We start from the raw sequence: 19,437 nt of genomic DNA, 5'->3' as shown, positions 1-19,437 counted from the left end.
TTTTTGGCACCACCTGCTTCCTTCATTCTGCTGTTACATAAATTCATATCTTTCACAAAACATTTTCCAACTGTTGGTCACAAGGTTTGTTGTTTTCAGTTTCCTGTCTCCATGTCACCTTTAAATCACTACAGAAGGGGAAAGAACAGATAATATTCCATTTTTACACACACATCTTTCACACCTATCTTTCATTCACAAGCTTTTTATTGCCAAACATCGCCATTGCCAAACATGCAATTTATTTGATCTCACTGTTTTGATTATTGGACATATAGGAATACGGAGGAAAGTTGTGAGGTGTGAAAAATCTGAGCTTAACCTGATTAGTCGCAGAAGTTTTGAGTGCAAATATGCAAGTAGAGAAAAGAGGACACCGCTATTATCTACATAATGTCTGACATTGAGTCAGTGTGACTCAGGATCTGACATCTGTATCTATGGCAGTGACTGCTGGCACCCAGCCCCTTGGCATTGCTTATTGTGTCTTTCTGCTCTGCTAGCAGGGAGTGCACAGATTGGACTGAGTGAACGGGAGCACTCCTGATTGTGCTCATTTTCCTCTGACCTGTGGCTAAAATGAATATGTGATGCTGCTAAATTGCAGTGGCCTTGATTGTTAAAACTAACTGAATTAATTTGTGTTAAGGTAGTAAACATTATGTTTGCCTTTTTCAGTGGTCTGGTCTATGCCTCAGTTCTTATTGCCATTAACCTACTAGACTATAAAAACATGGTACCTGCTATCTGTGTGCATGTTTGCTCTTGATGTCTGTCTATATGCGAAGCATCCACAACCCTGTGTTCTGTGTGCGCTGCAGGCTACACGAGGAGGTCAACGACTTCTATGAGTACATCTCCCCACGGCCGGAAGAGGAGAAGATGAGACTGGAGGTGGTGGACAGAATTAAGGGAGTCATTCACGACTTATGGCCCAGTGCTGAGGTAAACACATTGGATTGGATGGCTGGGTGTGACGGAGCAGATTTTTTTTTACAGCATCTCACTGATAACCAGGCCGAGAACTGCTTCGAGCGGTTTACAAGAAATCTTGTCTGTAATCTGAAAGCTTGTTAGCATCACAAAAGGTTATTTTGTTTTGGTAAGAAATGAATGGTTTTGTATGATAGTGAAAATAGCTAGTCATTTATAAACCCTGAACACAGTGTTTGTTGTACTGGTTGAGTACTGTGACCAGGATACCTCGGACACACTGGCGCCTGTAAAGCTTAGAGGTGAGGAAAAAAAACGACACAGCACTTATCATGATGTTTTGTGTGGCAATATTCTATCGATACACGAACACCAAGTATTGAATTTTTAAATTTATGAATTATTAATATTTCATATACAAGTTTAACTTTTTTAACCCACTTGAATAATAAAATCAATAGCTTTTACAGTCATTTTGCTGCAATTAGAATAATCGGAGTGAAAAACTAAAAAACTTGCTAGATAAAATAGATGTGGAGAATTGTTTCCGTTTGTGACATAATTTACAGTTTAAAAAGGTAATAACCCACAATCTGCCGCAATATATGTTATCACAATACTCAGCATATTGCAAAACATTTAAAATACCAATAACATTGTATCGTGAGCCCCTTTCACACTGGACAAAAAATCCTCACAAACGCCCTGGTCTTCATTCCCGGGACAAAGGACTCTTCAGTAGTCCTAGGTGTATATCAGCTCCAGCTGTCATTGGCAGGGATGGAAACACAACAACCTAGTTGACACGCAAAATTTTCCCATTTTGGACATGACCTGTAGTAACTTCTGCGACTATTTGTAAGTTCAAGCCTCAAATTCCGTCCTCCATCCAAGCAGTACTCAAACATCAGTCCAAATTTGTTTGCACCGGGTTTGAAAGAATCAGTAACAGATATAAAAAAAGATATTTCGCCATAACATTTTCACTGGCCTCCATGCTGCTTTCTACTATTTGCTAACCCTGTTTTGTGGCACGTTCGTGAAGTGGAATTGGGAACAAAAAACAGAAAGGCAGGTCTAGTGGCAATAGGAAAGAATTCTATTCCAAATTTTAGTGGGTTATTCCGTGTTTGAAAACATGGTGATTTTTAGTGGAAAAGTGTATAACTTACAACAGTGAGTTATCACAGGTATCTTATGAGCCAGCATAATGAAACATTTTCAGCCTTTCATAAAGCATCCTGTTTTCTGTTATCTCCCTGCTGCACAGCATTCTGTTTGGGCCACGTTATCAGGGCCACCTCAGGCATTCGTTGTTCACGCTGACTTTGATCCTGCTGATAGAGCAGCATGCTTCAAAGTGTGTTTGGTCTCTGAGCTTTAGCTGTTCCCAAATTAAGGAGCACAACATTGTCCCAAAGCCTGCCCAGTTTTATTCCTTTTCCACTGTGGAGGGAGCAAGGGCAACGTGGCCATCCGCTCAGCGTGACGCTTGTTTAATCAATGAGCTTAGAAGTGTAGTCGTCCACCTGACTCCCACAAATGTTTCCGCCTTCTGTTGCCACATGGAATCGCAATCCCAGATATATATGGAAGCTTGTCCGGGTTGGCTGTAGCAAAAATGTTCATAAAAGCTGTAGCTTGGTGAAGCAGTCACATTATTTTATCTAAATGCTTTGAACCTGATTGTGACCACACTCACGCCATAACCAAGTTTTTTCCTGGAGAGTGTCAAAACAAAGCTCCTCTTTGTGATCACCTGTAGTTACCTCACTCTTCACAGAAGTCTTCAGGACTTACTATACACTCATTCACAAACATGGCTCTGCAATCAGCTTAGCCATGGACATGTGACTGGGCTGTAAACCAGAGTTTATACTAGCGGTTGATGTGGAAGGTAGAGAGGTGGTTTAAGGCAGTGTAGGTAGGGTCAAGGCTTAACTCTATTTCTGTTGAGACTCCAATTTGTGCTCTGCTCAGTGGGAGGTTTAGAAGGGACAAGGCTGAAGATAATTTTAGTCACTTCAGTAGCGTGCAGGTTAAGAGATCAGTGGCTAAAAGGACTGTTTTGTATGTAAATATCATGCCAGTTTTTGATTTCCACAGTAGCCAATTAAAGGCAATTTAATGGAGGATGTACTTGTTTCATTGAGGCCACCTTAGCCTTTAATCCCTCAATTGAAATGTGACTCAAGTGTTTTTAAAATACTCGCATTATAGACTCATTTCCTCTACCCTTGACAGGTATTTGTTGAACCACGCCTTTGCAGTTTGTATGGGCTTGTCTTTAAATCAACACTACGCTAAGCTGTAGACTAGTAATATTTATGCAGCTTGAAGAACAGGTTTTTGTGGTAGTGAAACTTGGCGTGGGAAAATCTGAGAACGCCCAGTTGATGCCTGGTTGGTGACACAATTAGTCATCAGTCCAGTCCATGTGGTAGTAAACCAGCTGTCAAACATGATGATAATAATGCTAAAGTGTAGTATGATTTGGCTTTACTGCAGGACGTGCTTGAATTAAAGGGATAGTTCAATTTTTTTAAAGTGGGGTTTTATAGTGTACTTATCCATAGACAGAATATTACATACAGTAGATGTCGGTCAGTATACTCCCAGTTTGGAGAAGCAGGCTAGAGTCTGACACGAAAGCTAAACAATCTACTGCTTGGGAGCGGTCAGCAACAGAATGTATTTTAGCCACTGAAAAATGTCCCACCCAAAAAAAAAATCAATACCAGTTTAAGTGTACGTTGTATAAAAGTATTGTTACCGCTTTACCTTAATGTTAGACAGTGATTTGAGAAAACAAAGCCATTATGTCACTCTCTTAAAAGCCAGACTTCAGTCAAGAAAAAGAGGGATTTAACATTGCCGAACACAGGAGCTGCTGGTCTACTGCCTCAAGCCATTAGGTTTTTTGTGCCATTGTGTCACTTTGGAGTTTAAAAAAGTTAGTTCGGATTCGCCAAAGTCACACAGTACACAGCACTAACTAACTAACTGATCGAAGCAGTGGTAAACCTGCAGCTTCCGTGTTAAGCGACCTTACATTACTGGTTTTGTCAATGTGGTCTGGTGGCTTTGATGAGAGCATAAAAGAAGAGGCCTCCTGTCTGAATGGGCTGCCCGACAGAACGGTAAAGCCGTAAAAATACTTCAACTTAGCATACATTTAAACTGACTGTTTTTTCAGTCAGTTTAAATGTATGAAGTTTTTTTTAGATAGGATTTTGTTTTTTAGGAGGCTAAAGTGTGTTTTGTTGCTGACCAACCACAGCAGTACATTACTTAGCTTTCATGTTGGACTCCAGCCTGCTTCTCCAAACTGGGGGCATGTCAACTGACATTTACTGTATGGAATACACTGACTATGGATAAGTACCCCATATAATCCACTTCATAAAATTTGAACTATCCCTTTAATGTAATATGCTGAATAAAAACAAACAGGAGATCTTTATGTGTGTAACTGTGTCCCCTATCTCTCCAGGTTCAAGTGTTTGGGAGTTTCAGCACTGGTCTCTATCTGCCAACAAGGTGAGCTATTTGGTTTTCTAAACACGCCAAGAGATTTAAACACATGCTTGCTCTTTTTATCTTTGCCAACTGTGACTGTGAACTGGCTTCCTTCCAAAAAATACTTAACTCTGTTCTGGAGAAAGTGCTCCGTTTAGCCAGCGAATCATTATTTGCTTTTGTTTTGAGGATCAAGTGGTTTAGTAATTTTTAGCGTTGCTGATCCCTGATCTTTTTAGAACTCTATTCTGAGAGAGGCTTGCGACAGAACCCCACGTATACAGCAACACACAACCACCTGCACACACAACCGTCCACACAGACACACACACACGGCTAATAACTCCTCGACACAGATGCACAGACATGTCACCTGGATTAGTGGACTCTTGACACCACACACTGAGTACTTTAATAGGACTAAGCTGATAGTGGATGCATGCATGTCAGTGGGTGATGTGCGTGGACGCAAATCTGTTTGTGTGTGCTTCTGTTATGGAAACAAAAAAGGTGTAATCGCCTGTATTTAAAGCAGAATAACTCCTAAATTAAGAATTCTATTTTGTTATTTACATGGCCTAGGAAATTTAATCAACATTTGCTAACATGAGCTGCAGTTTCTCCAAGCCAGAAAGCAGAGAATGAATGGAAAACTGATTTTATCCAGACTTCATACCCAATGACATCACAAATTTGAGTTCAAAACTCTGGTTTGCTTTGGGAAAGAATTGTTCATGTTTACAAACATTTTAGACTGTCTTCGACTATAGGAATAACGTGTATGAATTTTGAAAATTGGCGTAGTTTCCCTTTAAGTGACAAGGTACAGGTTATTTACTATGTGTGTGTATAAGTGTTAGCGGCCTGCCAGGCCAACAGGAAACCTGGTGAGGCCAAAAAATCTTTTGTATTGACAGAAATAATGCTAAATATCTCTGTTATTCCCCTGTTTTCATTCTGCAGGGGTGCACTGCTTTGAATCTATAAAAGAGGCCATTTGTATGTGGTTTGTTCATGTCCTTAGTAACAGCAGGACAGTTGAATTTCTGTTGTCTTAAGTCATTTCAGAAAGTGAAGTGAGGATAATATTGTCTATCGGTTACAAACTAGCTCAGAAGTGAATAAAATGCTACCATGTTGTCAGGACGTGTGTTTTTGTGTTTTCAACTGAGCTAGAGCAGAGAATATTTGGTTTAAACTGGTCGGTGATGCCATTTTTTCCTCAGTATTCTCCATGAAGTCTCCTGGAAGTGATGTAATGAAGCCCCACTGGTGCGTTTTATGTACAGTGAGCACTGTAACTCATGGCATTTGCCCCTGGTGTTTGTCACCTCTGTTTTGGAGGAAGGAAATTACACGAGTGACAGGCAAATAACCTTTAAAAGTGACATCTTTTCTTTTTAAATAGCTGCAGTGGATCAAATTTATGCCCCGATGTGAAGAGTGATTCATGTGGATTTGAAAAAGTAAAAAAAAAGTTTCTGATACTGTTAAGTGTTGAGTTTGAGAATGGAATTTGGTGTGTCAGTAGATGGTACTATGAAATGTGAAATTGTGAAATGTGCAAACCATAGTGGGTGCTTGCATGTAGTGAACATACACCAGTGCTAAAATAGTACACACACATTGACGGGATTCCTTGAACTGTGTGTGAAGTTGCATGTGGCTCATCCACAAGAGGGAAGCAAAACCACCTTTCTGCATTAAGCTAACATGTGGAGGATATTTAAAAATGGCTGTTGCAGTGTTTCCTTTTTACTTTATTTCAGGTCACATCCACCTCAAGAAAACCACCATTGTGTAATGTCTTAGTTTACCTACAATAATGCAATGCAGAGACATTTCTGAACTGGCGGGCTGTTGTAGTAAACTATTAGTTTAAGCAGTCTTCAGTTACAGTAGCTGTGAATGCTTAAACTTAATGTAACAGTATCAGAAGTAGAGAAGAGTCATAAAGTCAACGAACTGTATCGAATGTCAGTTCCACCACTCTCTTTATCAAACGTTTGTTAGAATTAGCCTCCATAAACTGCTGATTATAACAGACCATGTTAGGCCATAGCAGCAGGAAGACTCCTGAGTGTGCTGGATTGAGCAAGGGTGTACTTTTTGTTTGTAAGAGGAAGACTGTGTGGTTTGTTATTTCGAGGGTTACCTTTAAAAGCCACATCATGCAGCTAGTTACTGACTGGCCAGTCCATCAGTTTTTGTTGTGTGTCCATAGTAGAAATGTGTAATAGTTAAGTCGTTAAGAACCATGTGCAATTTATGCTTGTATTTATTTTGAAAGTGATTCAATACAAAGTTTAGAGTAAACATGTTGTCATGAGAGAAAAAGACAAATACTCCCTTTCATGCCCCCAGTGCTGTTATATAAGATGCTCTTGTAGTATGTTATAAGTATAAATAGATAAGTGACACTTGTCATGTCTCTTTTTCACCAGTGACATTGACTTGGTGGTTTTTGGGAAGTGGGAGACCCTCCCACTGTGGACGCTGGAGGAGGCTCTTCGGAAGAGGAATGTTGCAGATGAGAACTCCATCAAAGTTTTGGACAAAGCCACGGTAAGACGGCACTCACTCGCAGGTGTGCATTGTGTTGCAGGTTTTACAGTTGTTTTTTGTCAGTTTAACTGATCTGTCAGTGTTTCACACACCATGTAAATCCATTTGTAAAACTGTCTGACTTGTGGCGAATATGATTTATAATTGTTAACAATCATTGTTTCAGTCGTGGATTAGTGCAAAGCTGACTGTCATATTCAGGTCTCTGATGTTAGTTTTAGTACTTGTTACACGAGCTGTAAATCACATCAATGCACGCTGCTGTGACAGTTCCAAAACTCTGACGACACTGGTTATCACACATGCCTTCTATTCAGGCATGTGTGCAGACATGTCAATTCAGGGAAACGCCTCAAGGTTTTCACTGTGATTTATACTTGGTAACCGAGAGTAAACTTAATCTAAATGAAGGGAATGGGTTTATATTTACCCTTTGTTACAGACACAGTGTTGGTAGTGTTGTTTGTTCAGAACTAGCTCTTTACTTTGGACCTTTCATGTCTTCTGATTGTGTTTTCAAACCACTCCCAACCCTTTGTTCGTGATTGGAGGCTTTCTTTAAAGCTTTTCAACTGTTTCAAGCTTCTCCTTTGTTAGGGATTATAAACAGCAGATTAGCACTTTAAATCTTTGCTCAAGTAGTTTAGTTGAGGATTACATTAGTAAACGTGGGTTCATGCTTGATTGCATGTGTGGCTTTCTTTCACGCTTACAAGAAACTTATGGATGCAGTTTTTTTTTTATTAGCACAATGTCAGTGCTTGGTTGTTGTGATTGTTGATTATTTTCTGTGCAACTATATCAGCACCTGTATCATGTGTGTTCCAGGTTCCCATCATCAAACTGACAGACTCCTTCACTGAGGTCAAAGTGGACATTAGCTTCAATGTGAAAAGTGGTGTTAAAGCCGCTCGGCTCATCAAGGAATTCAAAGAGGTACAGTTTGTAACGTTTGTGGAAGTTGAGACTTTCTGTGCTAACTTTTCATGTATTCTTGGAATACATAACCTTTGTCACCTGCAGCCTGTGTTGTTGATGTTTGAAGTGTACACACTGTGTGAGAGTAATAGCAGCTTGTCGGACTTTGACTTTACTTGGTCTGTAGCACAGAGGTGGAAACTGCAGATAGTAGTACTGCCTCTAAAACTGCCTTTAGCTTTCCCACAAATGTTAAATCTCTAAGGTTTTAAAGAAACCTCGGTTATTGAAATCTTGCACAGGGTGTATTCAGGCAGTAAGTATGAAAAGGGGTGTTATTGAGTATCAAAGCACATAATCGTGTTCTATTAGAAACCCTAAATACAAGTATGAACCTAAAAATGAGCATAGTATGGGGCCTTATTTTGATCAGTTCAAGTGGGCCTTATATACAGAATATTAGTGATCAGTAGAATAAAATGCCTGTTTAAACTTTAAATTCCTGTTACCTCTAGAGTGTGCTGTAGGCATCAGTTTATATTCCTTGCTATGTTTTTACTATGTGTGTGTTTTCGTCCTGTAGAAATACCCTGTGTTGCCTTACCTGGTCCTGGTGCTGAAGCAGTTCCTACTGCAGAGGGACCTCAATGAAGTTTTTACTGGTGGAATTGGGTCCTACAGTCTCTTCCTCATGGCTGTCAGCTTCCTGCAGGTCAGATACATCACAATTTTTTTTTAATTTTATTTTTGACTAGGGATGCATGATATTGGATTTTCTTGCAGATATCTGATATGCCAACATATAACAACCCATTTTACCAATAACAGACACAGACATCAAGTCTCTTCTGTAGTGGAATGAACATCATATATTATGCATGCTCTTATTGTGATGGCCCACCAGCAAATGGAGAAATAAAATACTACGCTTTTTGGTGTATGTAGTATTCACACATTGTGCAAAATCAGAAAATTACTTCAACTTTAGGATTGCTGTTTTGATGTTCACTTTGTCAATAAAAAAAAAAAGTCAGTTTGTGATATTGGCAGAAATCAGCATGTCGGCTGACTCCCGTATTTCATTTTAAAGCCAATATCTGCCGATACTGATGACGTGCAATTATTATCATGCATCCCTATTTTTAACTTATTGTTAATCTTGATAGTATTTTGTGGAATGATTTTGTTTGTATTAACTTAACTTAAGTAGTATTTTATTGTAGTGTCGTTTAATTGATGCCCTTTATAATTGCTTTTTTATGGAAGTATTTGCTAAAATGATGATTCTTAAACACGTGAATTAGAAAAATATCCTCAGTTCTGAACAAAGAAAAACACCTGGAGACAGTACTATGTGCATTATTCAGAATAAACAACATTAAGACTGTCATGCTATCATATCATCTAAGAGGCTGTTACTGCACCTTTTACAATTATTTGATATGCAGTAACATCAACCTGTACTGTGTTTTTCACAGCTTCACTACAGGGAGGATGTGTGCAGTCCCAACATCAACATCGGCGTTCTGCTCATTGAATTCTTCGAGCTCTACGGTCGCCACTTCAACTACCTGAAAACAGGTATCAGGATAAAAGACGGAGGTTGCTACGTTGCCAAAGATGAGGTTCAGAAGAACATGATGGATGGCTACAGGCCCTCCATGCTCTACATTGAGGATCCGCTGCAGCCAGGTTGGAACAGTGAACACAAAGGATAAAGAGAATGGCATGCTTTGGCACGTTGTCAGGTTCTAGTATTTACACAAATTGACCATCTGTCTTGTGTCCAACAGATAACGACGTTGGTCGGAGTTCATACGGTGCCATGCAGGTGAAGCAGGCATTTGACTACGCCTATGTGGTGCTCAGCCACGCTGTGTCACCCATCGCCAAGTACTATCCCAATAATGAGACGGAGAGGTAAGACCGATCACATCCCTCAGTCAGTTGATTGGTGCAGTATGTAGTCACTTTCCCTGGTGTTAATATTGTCAATGATAAGATTATTTTCAGTTATGTTTGGCATTATTTAATCATACCATGCCATAACATATCATGCCATGCCATACCATACCATACCATACCATACCATACCATACCACACCACACCACACCATACCACACCACACCATACCACACCATACCATGCTATACCATACCATACCACACCACACCACACCACACCACACCACACCACACCACACCATACCATACCATTACCAGTAACATCTGCTTTTTGGATTGCTGTATGAACACTGGTATAATACTTCCCTCTGTATCCCATCACAGCATACTTGGCCGAATAATCCGGGTAACACAGGAAGTGGATGAGTACAGGGAATGGATCAGAAAGAACTGGGGGAGCCCGTCTCAGAATGATCTGCCACTCAACAGTATGTTTAAACTTGTTTAATAGCTTTGCTTGTAATTAAAAAATATTTCCTGAGTTTAGTTGAAACTAAAATCTGATCTAGAAGAGAGGTCAAGATCTGCAGTCGTCAGTCAGTTGAGTCTGACCTGGTATTGGGTGGAACTACAATCTCAGGGCTCTGTAAGCTTAACTTTGGACTGAGTTAACCTTCATGTCTACATTTTCCCCTCTCTGTTTGTAGGAAATGACGTGACACTGTTTGAGTCCCAGCAGCTCGATGAGTGCAACAATAATGTTCCAGATGATGACGATGACGTTGTAGTTCTGCCATCTGCTCCCAACAGCAAAACCTCCTCCAATTCCTCCTCTCCTTCCCCTTCACTGCGCTCCTTTCCCTCCTCCTCTCCACTGTCGCCTTCTTCAACAACCTCAACTTCCAGCTCCAGCGATGCGGTCAGTCTTGCAGCTACACACAACACAGTCTTAGTATTAGCCACAACCTCAGTATATCAATTACTCACCCCGTGTTATGAATTTGTAATGAAAACATATTCTGACATGTCTCCACAGTGAATGCAGAATCTGAAATAGACATTTTTTTTATTTGGATTGAAGTCAGGTTACTGCATTTAACAGCAAAGCTATATCAAAACATCTGTTTACAAACTGTTCAACATCTCGTGCAGTATAATCCAAGTCCTATTCATCCAGTCGTATGCTCAGTACTTCAGTGGAGTCTGTCTTTAAAGAGAGCATAAATTAAGTTGAACTTCCTGTTCAGTTCCTTTTCAGAAAGGGCTGTCTGTTTGGGAAGTATAGAGTATATGCCTGTATAAATGTGACTTGGGTTAAACTGCATGAGTTGGGTAGATAGAACAGGCGCCCCATGTGTGGAGGCAGTGTCCTTACTGCAGTGGCTGCTGGTTTGAATCCGTCTTCTGGCCCTTTGCTGCATGTTGTCCCCCCTCTCTCCTCTTTTCACACTAGCACTCTGTCCTATCTAATAAAGGCAAAAAAACACACAAAGAAACTGCTTGAGGTGTAAGATTAAATTAATGTTTTGATGTAGTTTTATGGTTGTTAAATGCAAACCACTATGACTTCAATTCATCAAGAATTTTCTCAGTTTTTGGATTCTTTGTTCACTGTGGAGGTGTTCTTTAAAGCTTCAGTGTAACACTGGTGTGAAATTGATATACAAATGTTCATTTAGGAGGTGAAGTATTCCTCTAACAGGGTTCCTACAGTTCCTTAAAAAGTCTTAAAAGGCATTAAATTAATTTATCTATTAATAAGGCCTTAATTGGTATTAAAATGTCTTAAATCAATCTTTTACAAGACTCAAAAATGCTAAGACATTGGAAATAGTATATTATGATTTTTTTTTCTGACATTGCAGTGTATAATCTCAAAATTTAAATAAAAAAAATAATAATTTACCGAATTTAACGTCACACAGCTCAGGATAGAGGAACCAACAAAACAACACCCGTACACTTACCAAATCAAATCAAATGAAAAATAGTAGTAGATCATCTAACTTTAACTTGACAAAAAAGTCATGTCATCTGTTATAGTTAGCATTTGGACAAAATTGTCCCTAACCCTGTATTGATTTTATTGATCCCGGTTTATGTTTTTTTGTTATTTTTTTTTCTTTCCAAATGTAGTTATTGTAAAATTGCTCTTAAATTTCATTCTGAGTGGCATTAAAAGTCTTAAATTTAACTTTCTTCAAACTGTAGGAACCCTGTTCAAGATATTGAGCTATCGCCTCTTCTGTAGCACTTAAAACTTCATAAATAAAATTCTAGTCGACAAAATGTTTCTGACACGTTATTCACTCTTTGTTGGTCTCTCCAGGACTCTGATGGCACGCCGTGTAAGACAGCCAAGCAGCAGTCTGGCCGGGGCCCCAGCGCCCACAGAGAAAAGTCTGCGGTTGTCAACAATAACCGAACTCAGAGCCACACTACCAGCACTCCATCTGGAAGCAACAAGGGAGGAAAAGTACGCTCAGCTTTACCTTATATGTACACATACAACTTATTATGCACCAGAGATTAGACAAGGAGATGGACTGAAAATCTGTTTTGTAAAATGTGCATCACAGAACACAGCATGTAAAAGTCTGTACAATTTAATTTCTGATAGCAGTAACAAATTTTGCAGCATTTCCTTATTAAAAAAAAAAAGAGCTTCTAAATGAAACAATTTGATTATATCTCCACCGTTACAGCCAACAGTGTATTGTATTGAATAACCAAGGGGGGTCCAGCTGGAACTGATTTGTTTTCTTTCTGCGTCTTCTTTCCCCAGGCCAGGATGTCTCGTTCGCACCTTAAGAGCGGCCACCACGGGCAGCAGAGCTCCTCCTCCAGCGCCAAAAGTCATCAAAGCAACAAGCCACACCACCAGGGCAACAGCAAGAAGAGGAAAAATGTGCGAGACTCGACACAAGACGACCTCTGCAGATAGGGGTGACCCCGCCTGCCCCCCTCCCCGCCCCGTCCTTGTCTGCAACTGACTGACTGTCCTGTCCCACTTCTGCTGCCAGACCTCAGCCTCCGGAGGCTGTTAAAGTATTAAAACATCTACAGTATCTGTCTCTCTGTCCAGCTTTTCGGGATGACAAGCAACAATTTCTAGCAGACGAAAAAAAAAGAACAAAAAAACAAAACAACAAAAAAAGAATTGTTATAGGAAATGGGGTTTAATTTCTTGGACCTGAACTGAAATCACAAAGGATAAATGCTCATTTGCTTCCCAATAGCTTCTTTTCTGGAGCAGTTTTCCTTCCCACAGCCAGCACCCACACAACATGCCTCTTGCGCCTCCTGCTGTACAGGAATAGACAGGTCGGGTGTCTGGAATCTACTCTGGAGCAATACCTGGAACTGCTGGCTGGAAAATATGATAAATTTTATCAACAAAAAAAAAGAAGAAAAAAAGCAAATGGCTGAAAAATGTACAAAAACAAAACTGTCATGTACACAGATTTTATTAAGATGGTAACAAATGCAATCAGTAAGAGTGGGACATAACTTATGCATGAGTTGTTTTTTTTTTGTTGGTTGATTTTTCTGTTAATCTGTTTTGTTATGTCTAAACAGGTTATACAAAGATTTGTACAAAAAAACGCATAAGCAAAAAACGGTAAAAAAAACAAAAAAAACAACAAGACGTAAGAAGAAGAAAACGTTTCATATGACCTTTTTACAAGATATACCGATTGAGGACATGTATACGTGCACATCTTGTGCCCCTCAGCTTTTTTTGGCCAAAGCCGAAAGCTGGTTTGGGTCCCATTGCCAACATAAATCATCAGCATCTACTTTGACTTCCGGGTTGCTCTCTTGTGAGTGTGCTACAGTGTTAACATTTAGCCTTTAGTGAGCCAATGCTCACGTACAGCCCTATAGATGACTGGATGGAGCCTGAGCTCTCACCCAGCTCAATAGCACAGCCACACCAGTGTAGAGGCTTTACAGGTTTAAATTAATTAGGGGGTGATAGTGGTTTTATTGAGAAATCCTACACTTGAAGAAAAAAAATTGTGTTAACAATACAACTGTGGGTGATAATCTGTTCATTTGGTAATTTACCCACTGCAAAAATCATTTGTATTTGTTAAATGTATTTATTTTTTTATTAATTATATGAACATAGTATGGATAAATGTATTATTAACAGTAGAGCCCATATCTTTGAGTCCTATATCTGAAGTAGGATAAGTTGTGGAGAGGATGGGGTGGGAATGTTCAGGTCCAGTAAAATTACCACCTTTATTATTTCATTGGATTTTTTTTTTTTTTCAGTGACAGTTGAGTGACCAAGTTCCTTTGAGAGACCATTTTACAAGTCCGACAGTGAGAATTTTGTTTTAATATGTGGCTGGTCTACTTACTTTAAAAGGGAGCTGATTTTAATTTTTGTTTTATAAACCTACCATAGCAAGAAATACTTCTTCAATATGTCACCCCCCCTCATCCACTTCTGTCATTGCAGTACAACAACTAACCTGTAGATGGAGTCATCGCTCTTAAGTCTGAATCCACAGAGTTTGGGGCTTGTATACTGCATTTGGATGGTTTATATCTGCGTTATTTTTTTCCCTGTTTGGCTGATAATATTCTCCTATTTCAACTGAATGAGCAGCTGCACATAGAAAACCCGTCGAGCCGAGTGCTTGGAGGGAGTTACACCAAAGCACACCACAATCCTCCTGTTGTCTCTCTTCCAAATGTCACCCACAGTTAAACAAAACAAGTAACCAGCAATATAAACCACATTACATGATATATTATTACTCCACAGAATGTGTTAAGAGAGCTGAAGCACATTTGAGTCCATGCACTTTTACAGCCAGTCATATTTGGTGTTGGAAGTACGGTTTTTCTTGTCCACTCCCTCATCCCCTCCTGTGTGATACAGTTGCGGTATAAATGCAGTATGTAAGCGCTGGTTTTGTGGTAGACGGACATGGAGAAAGGTGAATAAAGTTAGCCGTGCCATCTGAATGTCCACTGACCATCTCTTTTCACTGCAGGAAGGCTTCAAACCCAACTGTATTCATCTGAAACATTGTTTCTCTGCAGCTATTCCAGTTCATGCAATAAAAACAGTACAATTAAAACCGAGATAAGCTCTAGCTTTTTTTTTTTTTTTTTTTTACCTTTGTCTCTGTTAGTGTTAATCGTTCAGTTTAAGGCAACATACTGTAACTTCATATGGAAAATAGTGTACTTGTGAAATTAAAAAAACGTGTGTGAGAGCGTCGGTGTGCGCGTTAGAGGTGGAGGAGGGGCGTCCTCAGTTGGAGCAGCGCGCGGGTACCACAACACGCGCTCCCAGCCTGTACCTACCGGTCAGCTTTGTAGGCTTTTTCAAAGCGACGTTTCCCAAATCTGTCAGGTAAGACATTAAAACTTCATTGATAGAAATAAAACGGCTCCTGGGGAAAGCTGAAAACCTGAAGCGCGTGTGGGTTTTTTAAACACCGCTCTAAGGACTTGTCAATTGTTGCTTCGCTGAAACAAAAACAGTTAAAAGACGGATTTATTAACCTAAAAGTTTTCACCTCCTGTGAAGTAATAATGAGTCGTCGAAGGTTATACAAAAGTGTACGTTTTTGCCAGAGTTCGGAGTTAAACATTTCGAGTATTTTCTGGGTTTTCGTGTCGCGTCCTCACCTGGCTTTTCTTGTCATTCACTGTCTGAGTGTTTGGTGCATTTCGGGTTACTTGAGCTAGCCGAAGGGGCTGCTCACTTTGGCTCACTGTCGTTAGTTATCCTAAACGCTACAGCTGCAAAGTTGATTGTAATCTCACTGTACATTTATGGTGTTCGTTGATGTTGTCGTTTGAGATATGGCTAAACTATGAACAGTTAGCTAACACCATAGACAGGTATTTCATTTGAGCTGAATCAGTCAGCATGTATTATTTTCCTTCTGCTAGTCCTGTCATAACTCACTGGTTTCATAGTGCACTGTGTAACGATTTATCACAAATTTTATGCCTGATTACCAAATATAGATTATCCCAGATTGAGTAAAATATGTTTGTGAGACATTGCTTTTGTTCAGTGTGTCCATCCAACTGAGTTTTCTTAAAAATGTGTGATCGTTTCCCCGGGTTAGTCTCATGCACTGACATCGCAGTGTAATCTATACAATTCATCTTGTGTTGTCTTTTCTCAGTGACATGGTGTTCTTAGGCTTGACCCAAAAATATCGTCCGGGCAGGAAATGTTTTTTAAGTGTGTGTGTGTGTTTTACAAGTATGCAGAGAGGCTGCTCTGCTGTCTGAGATGCTAACTTAAACTAGTTTATCTCCTCACATCTCTTCCTGGAACATTATGCTCATTGGTTTAACAGGACTAGAGCCTCTGCATGAGTGCCTGCAACCGCTCATTTCAGACTCACTGGTGATGTTAGTCTCTTGTAAAAAAAAAAAAGAAAAAAGAAAAAAGAAAAAAGTACCACATTAAACAAGATATTTTCAACAGTAGAAAAGACACAGGGCTATAAAAGATTCTGCTTTTACCGCAGCTGGTACATCACTAGTCTTCCTTTCAGCCATTTCTTCACAGACAGCTTTAATGTTACGCAATTCAAGTAAAAGCAATAACACAGGGATGGACTGCATTTTATTAAAAGTTCACAGCACTGAATTTTTACTCATGATAATCCACAGGCCTCACTGTTAACAGTTTTCTTTGCAACTACTGTCTTAAACAAATCCTCCTGAAATAATTGGTGTATAAGTTGTTATTTATGTCAGTACGCCACAGTGGCTTTTGAGAGCCATAGTTTTATGGAAAGCTCGAAGGTAAATACATTATGGGCTTATTTTGTTGTTACGGAGGTGAGAGCATGACTGTTTAAATGGGCAACACTGGTGCTTTGGATCAGTGCCAACCTCACATTGTCATCCCATTTTTTTATCAACCTAGCAGAGTCCCAACATTTTTTTGGCATGTAATGTGCAGCAGGCTAGTTGATTTTTACCAATGTGAATGCAAAAACTCAACCAGCAGAGTGTTAGTGTTATAGTGTCATAGTGTTATGAGCCGAGATTATGGTGGCAATATTTTCCTGAGCAGGCATTTATTGCCTGTGTTAACAAGCAAAAATATTAATAGATTTTGAAAATAGTTGCAGTTAATTTTCTGTCGATTTATTGATTTCTTGACTCATTGATACTCTAATGTATTACAAATAGTCTGAGCAATTATATGTAGCTATGTCACCGTGGGTATTTCTCTCATCGTTTTTAACACTAGCTATAATTCTTCTGTACAGTGTCTTAGCTGTAACTTTGACTGAATACATTGTAAAGTGGAATTTTCCTGGTATCATGTAGTTTAAACATTGGAACGAAAGGAAGTATTGCAGTTTCGATTAGTGGCAACGAGAGATTGCATAAAGCAGTACAAATGTCTTGTGAAAACATTATGGCACTGTGTTTCCTGACTCTAAAATGCAGTTCTGCTGATTAAAGCTGTTTGCTCAAGCTTTAATAGCTATTGCTGTTTGCACTGTGGACTAAATGCTTTTTTTATGTTTCCATAGAATAGAAGAATGGAAAATGTGTAAACCCTGAGATTAGATGAAAAATGTTTTCCTGCCACATAGATGCATTTAGACTTATTTATGTGTCCATAGTGTCACCATCTGTATAAAGATGACAGCCATGGTGTGTGCGGGGGGCGTTTATCATTTGGATGATTACGTCACTAATCCCTTTGTCATTTCAGCCCTAGTAAATGCTGGTAGCATTGGGGTCATCAGTAGCTGATTTTCTGTAATGAGGACAGAGCTTCATCACTGTGATTATTTAGACAGCAGCAAATATCGAAGTAAAATTCTGAGTATAAGATAACTGGTTTGTGACAAATGTCTCTGAGTGGGGAAAAAAGGATGCATGGGGTAAAAAATCAAGTGAGTGAACAAATACGACATTGATTTAAATTATGGAGCTTGTTTGTTTGAGTCTAATTGGTATATGACTGCACAGCGGCACTACAGTGGCTGGGGTTAAATTCTTGGTCATGGATCAGCGGATTAATGCACTGCTGCAATGCCTTGGCCCTTTCATAGCAAAACTGTCATCTAAATTGTGACACATACAGTACACTGGCATTTGCCATTGGTGTGCAATTATCCATTGTGATGTTGCGATGTATCTCATGCCCAAATGATGGGAGGCTTGTTTTTATTGTGCATGTTATTGGATTAATTTACAGCTTGATGGATCTGGACAGGGATTGTCTGTTGAGGGCTGTGCAGCAAAGACACACGCGTGCGCGCACACACACACACACACACACACACACACACACACACACACACACACACACACACACACACACACACACACACACACACACACAAACAAAAAAAGCCTGGAACAGATCTGTACTGTTTAGAGTGACGGCAGTCTGCTATCCTCATCGTTGTTTTGTGACCAGTCTCTTAATAACCAGTGGTCGAGTTGTTTTGTGTTTCTTTTTCCTCTGTCATGAAGCCTCAGCTGACCATGCGCCCAACACAAAGCAGTGGTTCCCAAAGTGAGGTTTTAGTACTTTCAATGCCAGTAAGGGATGTCCAAAATGGACTATTTATTTTTAGAGAATCTATAGTTTTCAAATTACTTATTAACTGCCTGCATTGCTATATCAAATCCAGAGTGAAACGAGTTGAAGTCCCTGGGTTAAAATAAATCAGATCATTTAGGGTTTTCTGGACTAATGTGCATTGATTAAGGCATCATTATCATCTGTCTATATCCTTGGTGTACTGTTTATCTGACCAGACTTTGGCCTTTGACTTACATATGCTTTTCTCCCCTGAACCAGTGACAAAGGAGGAAGTGTTTGTCTAATTTGACTCACTACATTTGTTACAGTTATACCAAACTGAGCCATTAGTGGTCACATTTGTTATTTTATCATCACTGGTGCTACAGAGAACGCTGCTGACTCGTGTGGTTATCTAAACACACACATACACAAATCTGCAAACACACATGCATTCAACACATACACTGTCTCAGCCTGTGCTTGACAATGACAGTAACCTTGGCAGGAAATATGGGGAACCTCGACAGGAAATGTGTATGTGGCTTCTCATAGGACTTCTTTAGAAGTTGGGTTGAAACGGTCTGTCAGGCAGATAGACACATATGCTCTTTCTGCTCTTGTTGTGCTTTCAATTTGTGTTGTGCTCTACAATTAACTACCAGCTCTGTAAACAATATTTTCTGTTATGATCAGAGTTATTCACAAAGAACCATACAATCACAGAAAATGAGGCAGTAATTTGTGCTGTATACTGCAGTAAATCGGACCCACCTCTCAAACAGCACCATTTTCTAAGAAGTACTTAATGAAAGATGATCACAGGTGCACGCGGGAAGGGTGTGTGTCCAAGCAGACCCACCGAATCTCTCCACTGCTGAAGACTGAAGATTACCTGTCTCAGTAGAGAAATGCCATCTAGCTCTGTGTTCTCACTCACACACAGAGGCAGGATTGTGCACATAATAGGCATTTTCTGTTGTCATTAGACCCCATGATGTTTTCCAAATGCTTCCAGCCACTCATAAAGCAGATGATTTCACTCATTT

General features: G+C 39.7%; 2 protein-coding genes across 4 annotated transcripts in view; both read left to right on the top strand.

Annotated features, from left to right (window-relative positions):
* The window catches only part of tent4b (terminal nucleotidyltransferase 4B), a 29,714-nt gene extending 14,763 nt beyond the window's left edge, over window positions 1-14,951 (top strand). Inside the window, exons 2-12 of the mRNA XM_042482593.2 lie at window positions 822-945; window positions 4,427-4,473; window positions 6,897-7,017; window positions 7,846-7,953; window positions 8,519-8,647; window positions 9,414-9,627; window positions 9,729-9,855; window positions 10,225-10,328; window positions 10,548-10,759; window positions 12,170-12,316; window positions 12,626-14,951. Coding sequence (XP_042338527.1) covers window positions 822-945; window positions 4,427-4,473; window positions 6,897-7,017; window positions 7,846-7,953; window positions 8,519-8,647; window positions 9,414-9,627; window positions 9,729-9,855; window positions 10,225-10,328; window positions 10,548-10,759; window positions 12,170-12,316; window positions 12,626-12,784 — 1,492 coding nt within the window. The 3' untranslated portion in view covers window positions 12,785-14,951. The remainder of the gene's footprint in view (window positions 1-821; window positions 946-4,426; window positions 4,474-6,896; window positions 7,018-7,845; window positions 7,954-8,518; window positions 8,648-9,413; window positions 9,628-9,728; window positions 9,856-10,224; window positions 10,329-10,547; window positions 10,760-12,169; window positions 12,317-12,625) is intronic.
* Window positions 14,952-15,062: 111 nt separating this feature from the next.
* Window positions 15,063-19,437, top strand: part of adcy7 (adenylate cyclase 7) — a 66,808-nt gene continuing 62,433 nt past the window's right edge. For all 3 annotated transcript variants that reach the window (XM_042482409.2, XM_042482359.2, XM_042482306.2), the window contains exon 1: window positions 15,063-15,220. The gene's annotated coding sequence lies outside the window, so the exon portion shown is untranslated. The remainder of the gene's footprint in view (window positions 15,221-19,437) is intronic.

This window comes from Plectropomus leopardus, chromosome 1, assembly GCF_026936395.1.
Source record: "Plectropomus leopardus strain MGB_pleo_1.0 chromosome 1, ASM2693639v1, whole genome shotgun sequence".
Taxonomy (NCBI): domain Eukaryota; kingdom Metazoa; phylum Chordata; class Actinopteri; order Perciformes; family Serranidae; genus Plectropomus; species Plectropomus leopardus.
This window is presented reverse-complemented; position numbering and strand designations above follow the sequence as displayed.